General features: G+C 42.6%; 1 protein-coding gene across 1 annotated transcript; it reads right to left on the reverse strand.

Annotated features, from left to right (window-relative positions):
- Positions 1–598: 598 nt before the first annotated feature.
- On the reverse strand, positions 599–7,609 carry LOC5567828 (transmembrane protein 179). The gene is made up of 5 exons (XM_021857459.1): positions 7,513–7,609; positions 1,887–2,063; positions 1,666–1,809; positions 1,375–1,536; positions 599–1,314 (listed from the first exon to the last, which is right to left on the reverse strand). The coding sequence occupies exons 2-5, from the start codon at positions 1,994–1,996 to the stop codon at positions 1,008–1,010; spliced, it is 723 nt and encodes a 240-aa protein (XP_021713151.1). The 5' UTR covers positions 1,997–2,063; positions 7,513–7,609; the 3' UTR covers positions 599–1,007.
- Between the last annotated feature and the right edge of the window lie 391 nt (positions 7,610–8,000).

Here is an 8,000-nt window from a genome sequence, read left to right on the forward strand (position 1 = left end):
GCGGTGTGCAGGAGAACGGTGTGTGGCGGCGAAGGATGAACGACGAGCTCGCCCAACTCTACGGCGAACCCAGTATCCAGAAGGTGGCCAAAGCTGGAAAGATACGATGGGCAGGGCATGTTGCAAGAATGCCGAACAGCAACCCTGCAAAGATGGTGTTCTCTTCGGATCCGGTTGGTACAAGAAGGCGTGGAGCGCAGCGAGCTAGGTGGGCGGATCAAGTGCGTATCGATTTGGCGAGCGTGGGGCAGAACCGAGGATGGAGAGATGCGGCCACGAACCGAATATTGTGGCGTGAAATTGTAGATTCAGTGTTATCTGTCTAGAATCTAGAACACTGTAGATGTTAACTAAATAAATGAATGATACTTAAGCTGTATCATGATACTTTTAAGGATTTGGGATATGAATTCTTAATGAAGTCGTCGAAGGCTTTCAAAAAAAGGTTCTTTTGGTGTGTTAAACGTAAACATTTTTTAATTGAAAGAAAAACGAAGTGCTATAGGGGGCGTACTAATGAGGGTTCGCCAATAGCGCCATGAGGCAACACTACGGCTCTGTTCAGTCTATGTTTGTTTTTAAATGAAAATACTTTTAATTTTGATGTAGGTATTCATTAATATATTTATGTGGTGTGACCGTTTTATATTAGTTACTCATCCACCATATTTGAGACGATAACCTTACGCTTTTCAAGCCGAATTGGTTAAATCACATGAATCCAAATTGGCGAGAACTGCGTTATACAAATAAACCTTAAGCCTAACAAACAGATCAATTTGGTAGATTAACACAAAGCCAAAAATGCAAAACCAGGGAAAAAATATCACTGCTACGAAACGCATTTTCCTCAATGTGTAAAATGGAATCGGCTTGAGAGCCGCCAAATTTGTCCGGTAAATCACAATGGTATTTTTGCTTACCTAAGTGCCCCACACTTCCCACTTAATCTACAGTTCTAAATACGATAATGTCTATTATAATTGATTCGATTAGTTTCGCTCGTTTCAATCGATAAGGTTCTCACCGGGAGAACCAGCCGTGCCGGCAGCTGCTCCTACAGGCAGTTCCGAGGTCGTTCCCCGGTATACGTCCTCGTTGACTAGCCGCTGGCGCTCGATGTACATCGATACCTTCATGTTCCGCAACTGGTGATTATTGATCAGCTTCAGCAGGGCAAACACCGACAGTCCCACCCAGGTGGCAAACGACGCCCAAGCTCCGAACTGGGCCGTCCCCATCTCGATGTAGAAGCCCGAAGTCGAGATGTTCAGTTCCACGTTGGTGATGTTCTGCCCGTCGGCCACTTCACACCTGCCAAAAACCATGATTCGATTAACTCTTTGTCTGTGCCTTAGGAATTACGATACTTACGATGGGAAACGCTCGGTCATTTCGCCGCACCAGGTCATGAATCCGAGTGTGATGATGATTGCCGCTACGATCGTCATGGCGCACAGGCTTACACTAAAGACCACATCGAAGAACAGCGCCAGAAAGGAGCTTTCCAGTTCACGGTACACCAAAATGGCCAACCTACGAAAAAAAAGCAAATCAAAACTCATCCAGAAGTAAGAGTTTAACTAAATCATCCCTGACAAGCATTTTTTTTCCAAAGTGAACTTTTGGGACACCCTAACCACCCGGAATCGCATCCCTTCTTACCTATAGATCTGCAAACCGGAGATGACAAACAGCGCCACCCCAACCAGAATCGGATAGTTGCAGTTGGCCTCCGATGGCCAGCTCACGTCAAAAAGGCCATCTTTCTCCTGCCAGGTTCCGGTAGCGAACAACAGACAGTGGCCACTGGAATCGGAATTTCCCCGTTAGAATTAGTTATAATGAGATGATTCATTTTCATCGATAACAAAACTGCGACTTACTTGAACGAGTGGACGTGAATCGACAGGGGAATGAACATGCACAGCGACAGGATCAGACCGATGACATGGCCGGCCACCTGGCTTAGGATGAGCACATTGGACAGGGCCATCGCGGCATGGATGGGGAATCGATTCGGCACTCTGTGTTTCTACGGGAATAAAACCTTTCTTCTGCTCTTCTTCTTCTTCTCTTCTGGTGTAGTGTAAACACTTGGATTGGTGGCAAGGACCATATATCCAGCTGTTTTTCGTTGTTGACAGCCCACCCCATTTTGACGTTACGGCGGGGTGAGTCGACAAAGTCGACCTAGCGTCTCGTTACATAACGTTTCAATGCTCTTTTTGTTTGGAATTGGTTTATATTTTGTTTTTCGTTTGTTTCAGGAAATTAACGATTTCTTTGAAAATATTTACATCTTTTGTCTCTAGTACTTCTTTCATGTTTCTAAATTTGCAGTCAAAGGAAAATTGCATTCTGCTCTGTCCGTATCGTACACAGTGCAGTATAATATGTTCAGCCGTTTCCGGGACGTCGCATATTTCACAGTTGGGATCGTCTTCGATTTTCATTTTATGTAGCCAGTACTTGCTGTAATCATGACCAGCCATTATTCGGTTGAGTGTTCGTGTTTCGAAATTGTCGAGTTGTTTTTGGTGGTACCATGGTTTATTAGGAAACGATTGTTGTATAGCGTAGTATTTTTGGCCTTTTTCAAGAGCGTAATCTTTATACCATTTGTCCGTCTCTTCCTCTTTCAGGTTTTGGAAATAAAGGAAGGCATCCTTAAGTAGGACTTGATGATCTATCTCGTTGGAATGTTCCGTTCCTTTTTTCGCCAGGTAGTCAGCGATGTCATTTCCTTCCAGATCGATATGGCTAGGTATCCACTGTATAGTGATGTTGCGGGACAAACATGCTTGTAGTATTTCATCGATCATAGCGCTTCTCCATTCCTGGTACTGACTGTTTTCCAGTACCATGCACGATGATAGTGAGTCGGTGAGTATTACTACGTCGCGTAGATCAGTCTTCAAGATTTCCTTAGTAGCCATGCTGAGTGCTATGACTTCCGCAGTCATTATCGATGTTTCGTGTTTCAGCTTCCAAGTTAATCTTCTATTGCCTGGCTCCATATACACTCCAATTCCACAACGGCTGTTGTGTTTCGATGCGTCTGTGTACACTTTAGTTAGGTTTCTGTACTTTCCATTCAGGAGACACAGAACCATTTGCTTTAGAACCTTGGGGTTAACGTTCTCTTTTTTGAACTTTGTTCCAACACTCGAGTTGATGTTAACCTTTGTGTCGGTTAGTTCCACGTAAACTATCGGACTAATGTTTTTAAACATTTGAACATGTTCTAGATATAGTCTTTCTGAATACGATAGCTTATCTCTGTCCAAGACGTCTACTCCGAGTTTACTCAGCTGTTCGTATACCGGTCCTTGATAGGCCAAGCATTTGGCGATCTCCTTCGCTGTTACAAATTTCGATCGAATTCCATATGGTTCCTGTGCTGCTATAGCCAACAGCGTATTCAGAGGTGTTGTCTTGCTGCAACCGGTTACCTTCCGCAGACAACCGTTGATTGCTACCTGGAGGGCTTGTTTGTTCGTTTTGCTGGCATTATTCATTATTGAGCACCCGTATTCAACGTAGTTCCTGATTAAAGCGGTGAAGAGCATGTTCATAGTTTGGGGGTGTCCTCCGTGTCTCACACTCGATATTATTTTTAGCATTTTGAGGCGTTCATCTATTTTCTTTTTGACTGTCCTGGTTTGTTCACCAAAGCTGAGGAAGCGGTCAATTATCAGTCCAAGATATTTGTGGCTTTTAACAAGCTCTACCGTGATCCCATCAAGTTTCACATCGAACGTGTGGTTCCCTCCGTGGAACAGCACAACTTTCGTCTTAGCAGGGTTGATGTCTAGTTCTAATTGTTTCGTTCGTTCCTGGAACGTATCGAGTGCCTGTTGCGTCTTTCTTCTTACCTCTTCAACTTTTTTTCCGGTTATTATAAGTGAGAAATCGTCGGCAAATTGTACCAACGTTACCTCTCCATTGGTCAATTCATGCAATTCGCTTGTGTATATGTTGAAAAGTGTCGGTGACATGACGTCCCCTTGGGGGAGGCCGTTACTCACCATTCTTGATACTGTTTGGGTTCCAACTTGCATCGTCACTTTCCTGTTTTTCATGAATGAAACCACCCACGTAACAACTTCTCGTGGAAATCGAAGCTTATACATAATTGCTTCAAGGATATCGGCTTTAACTGAATTATAGGCGTTGCTTAAGTCGATGAACACAGTGGCTGTTATCAACCCTTGTCTCTTATTGTGTTTTATTGAGTCAACCACAAAATTTAGACAGGTTGATGTGGACATATTCTTGCGAAATCCAAAGGAAAGTTCTGGGAGATTTCTAGTTTTGTACAAGTGTGATTGTATTTTATCTAATACCGCAGTATTTGTTACTTTCGTAATGGTGGGAATCAATGAAATCGGTCGCTTACCTTCAACTGTGGACTGATCCTTTCCTTGTTTAGGAATAGCTACGACTCTTATCTCTTTGAGCGTATATGTCAATGCACCGGCAATGAACATATCATTGATCTGTCTGATTATCATGCTCGTCACATCTGGCTTAAGGATTTTAAGCATGCCATACGTGATTTTGTCATTCGACGGGGCTGATTTATCGTTTTTCTGCGAAAGTATTCTATCCCATTTTTCTCTATCCATGAGGTTGTACTGGCATAATGGTCCGTATGACAAAGGCGCATCAATATCTACATCCGTTTTTCCGAAATGAATATCGAAAAACTTTTCTGCTAGTTGACTGTCCTCCTGTACAGGGTTGTTGACTTTACGGTTGACTCTCTTTCCGGTAATTCTTCCTATTTTGTCCCATATTACGACAGAGCTGGTCTGCGGGTCGATAGTCGATGCCAGCTCTTCGATCTGTTTTCGTATTCCCTCTTTTTTCCTTCGTCGGAAAATCGCTTTGGTTCGCCTCACCATGATTGCATTTTCTATAGTGCTGTCTGTGTTGAATTTCCTGATGGCTTCCATTTTATTCTTCCAGGCTTCTTCTACCGTGTCGCTCCACCATACTTTCGGTGTATGTTTACTTTTTTTCCTATTTTTTTGGTAGCTCAGTTGTATCCTCTCCTGCAATTCATCGATGCTTCTGACTTCTTCACAACTGAACTTTTCTATTTCCTCCTTAATTTTTTTGTGGTTGACGAAGTACCTCGTGTACTCGACTTTCTCCTTTCCAGATATTTCAATCAGTTGATGTTCGCTGCCTCCAATCGTTTCTGGTTTCACCTTCCATTCGAGTTCTCCAAACATTGTCGTTGAGCAGCAGGATATATCGATAGCAGTAGACCTCCTACCTAGTTCCAAAGGAATAAACGTTTTTTCTCCAGTATTCAGTAGAACCAGATTGGATCCGTTGATTATGTCCATCAGCAATGTTCCCTTTGGATCACATTTCTCATCGCCCCATGCAAAATGGTGGCAATTTACATCTCCTCCAAAAATTACTTTGGGGTACCTGTTCAACTGCATCACAATTGCATGTAACTCTGCTTCGAACTGGTTAGTTGTGATAGACGGAGCCACGTAGATTCCGGCTACAACTGTGTTTGTCCGCAATATTTTGACTGCTGCTACCTGGATGAGATCCGCTTGACTTATGATCTGGATTTGTTGGAAATTCAAATGATTTCGTATGTAGATACCTATACCTCCATATCCGTCCGCACGGCTATTTAGGACTTTATGGTATCCGCTTAAGTTGTACGCTCTGGATGATTCTTCCTCAATTTTTGACCACGTTTCCGACAAAATTGCTACATCATAATTATCCCGACTTAGTAATCTAGAGATTTCTTCTTTATTTTTCCTGAAACTTTGGACATTTGACTGCAAAATTTTCATATTTGTTTACATTGATAAGTTTAATGTTTTCTTTATTTATCTAGTTTTGATTTCTATTTAATTCCAAACTATTAGCATTGATCCTACCTTTATTTATCATGTTCGAGACGAACATCGAGAAGTCTTCATTTTCTATTTCTGGAGCTCCAGTCGTCGCCGGGGTACTGTTACTCGACGAGGGGGTGGGCTGAATGTTGATTCCTTCTTGGGCTTTCGCTTGTGCTTGACGTAATTGTGTTTTCCATTTCTCTGCTTCCGTTGTTTTGTATTTATTGAACAGTGCAACTCCGTTATGCTGGCCATCTCGTGATATCTTCGCTTTTTTCTCGTTGTATACAGTCACCTGTTCTCCAATATTTCTTGAGCATGGGCTGATTCCTTCTCGTTTTCGTCGTTGCACATTGTTTCGTGGTCTGAACAGCTGTGATGTAACACCGGCAAAGGATTCTGCTGGCGTCGGTTCCTGAGCACTCTCTACTAAGGCTTCATAGTAGTTCTGCGTATGAATCGGGAATTGTTCGACTGCTTCAACCGCTGTCAAGCTGGTGCGAGCCAAAATGGCTTGAATGTTATTTTGACGGGCTCGTTCTGGACACGCTTGATCTGATGTTCTGTGATCCTTTCTGCAGTGTAGACATCGCTGTGGTTTTTGGCAGTTTTGGTACTCTTCGTCGTTTTCGTACATCCTGGAGCATTGTTGACATCTGCGCGTTCCCTTGCAATTTTCTTGCTTGTGATTGTAGCGTAGGCACTTCAAACATAGAACCGCTTTCTTGAAGAAAGCCCTCACTCTGAGAGAGCAGTGGAAGATTTTGATGGTTTCCGGTAATTTCGCCGCTCTGAAGGTGATACTCATCCTTTGCGTAGGTTCTTTTTGATTGTTAACGAAACGGTTCATTCCGTATACCTGCATGATCGGGTATTCGCAGATTATGTCTTCCATGACCTCTTCCTCGGTTATGTCCAAAGGGACTCCTGCAATCACCCCGGTAACCGAAATCAGGTGACGTGGGATGTAAGCACGATAATTCTTCGCTTTCATGTCTTCATCACTGGTAAGGCGGTTTGCCAACTGGTAGTTGTTAAGGTACACCATTACCTTGTTGCGACCGATATTTTTCATATCCAAGATATGAGCCTTGTAGATAATCATCTTACGCAGAACATTTGCTAGCGTGAGCTTGTTGATTCTGAGGGTTCCATTTTGGGTATCGATGAGTTCAACCATCACTCGATATGGGCCTTGATCCGTTCGCTCGTACTGGTAGTTAATTTTCGGTTTCGGTGTGTTTAGAGTTGTGTCCATGTTGAGTTTATGTTGTGCTCGATGTGTGCCCCCTTCGGGAGGCCCATTACTGTTTGCGAAAGCCATTCTTCTCTTATTCTTCTTCTCTCTTAGATGTCGCCATTTTCTTTTTTTCTTTATGTAACCTCACTAGCACAATGGCGTCCCTTTCGCCTTTTCGGCTCGATCAAAATATGCTTTTTTCACTACTTTATTTAGTTTTTTTTCTCTCGCACTTATTCACTTAACTTCAAAAAATGTTATTTCTCTTCAAATTTCAAGTTGTGATAACTTTTCCGGAACTTTATTTGGAAAAAACGCTCGAAAATTTGCCTTCGCTTGGAAACACACGCGCGCGTATCCGACGCTTGAACTGGAATGTTTCTTCTGCTCAGAAACGAAAATTTCACTGAAGTTTGGAAAGAGTGTTTTGTTTATTGTTTTGAAACATTTTTGACAGCCCACATTTTCTGTGTGAATTGAACACCCACTTTTCATCACCTTTATTTTTCAGTGTACCAACTGCACCCTCATTCCAGTTCACTCAAATTTGAGGGAAAATACCAGGCCCATGGCACGGGACGAGTTTTAGCGTAGTCAACATCTCCATGTGTTTACTCATTTTCTGGTAATTTGAATCGAGAGTGCAATCAGAATGCGAAGTTTTGTTTAGGCTGTGAACCGTTTCACCAGTTCGTTTAACTTTTAGTTAAAATTTGACAGCTCGATAGTTATTTCCCCTCCGGTTAGAAATAACCCTGCTCTGGAGCATGGTTAAACTTGTCAGTTCGAAAGTTATTATTTGCTCCCGTGAATTTGAGAATAACTAACCATCTGTCAACTTTGTTCTGAAATAACTACTCGACTGTCAAAGCTCAAAT

The sequence above is a fragment of the Aedes aegypti genome, chromosome 1 (assembly GCF_002204515.2).
Source record: "Aedes aegypti strain LVP_AGWG chromosome 1, AaegL5.0 Primary Assembly, whole genome shotgun sequence".
In the NCBI taxonomy this organism is placed as follows: Eukaryota; Metazoa; Arthropoda; class Insecta; order Diptera; family Culicidae; genus Aedes; species Aedes aegypti.

Coding starts and splice junctions, on each gene's coding strand:
- LOC5567828 (XM_021857459.1), bottom strand. CDS start 1,996: ATGGCCCTGTCCAATGTGCTCATCCTAAGCCAGGTGGCCGGCCATGTC. Junction 1,537..1,665: donor TCCGGTTTGCAGATCTATAG/GTAAGAAGGGAT, acceptor TTTTTTTCGTAG/GTTGGCCATTTTGGTGTACC. Junction 1,315..1,374: donor ATGACCGAGCGTTTCCCATC/GTAAGTATCGTA, acceptor GGTTTTTGGCAG/GTGTGAAGTGGCCGACGGGC.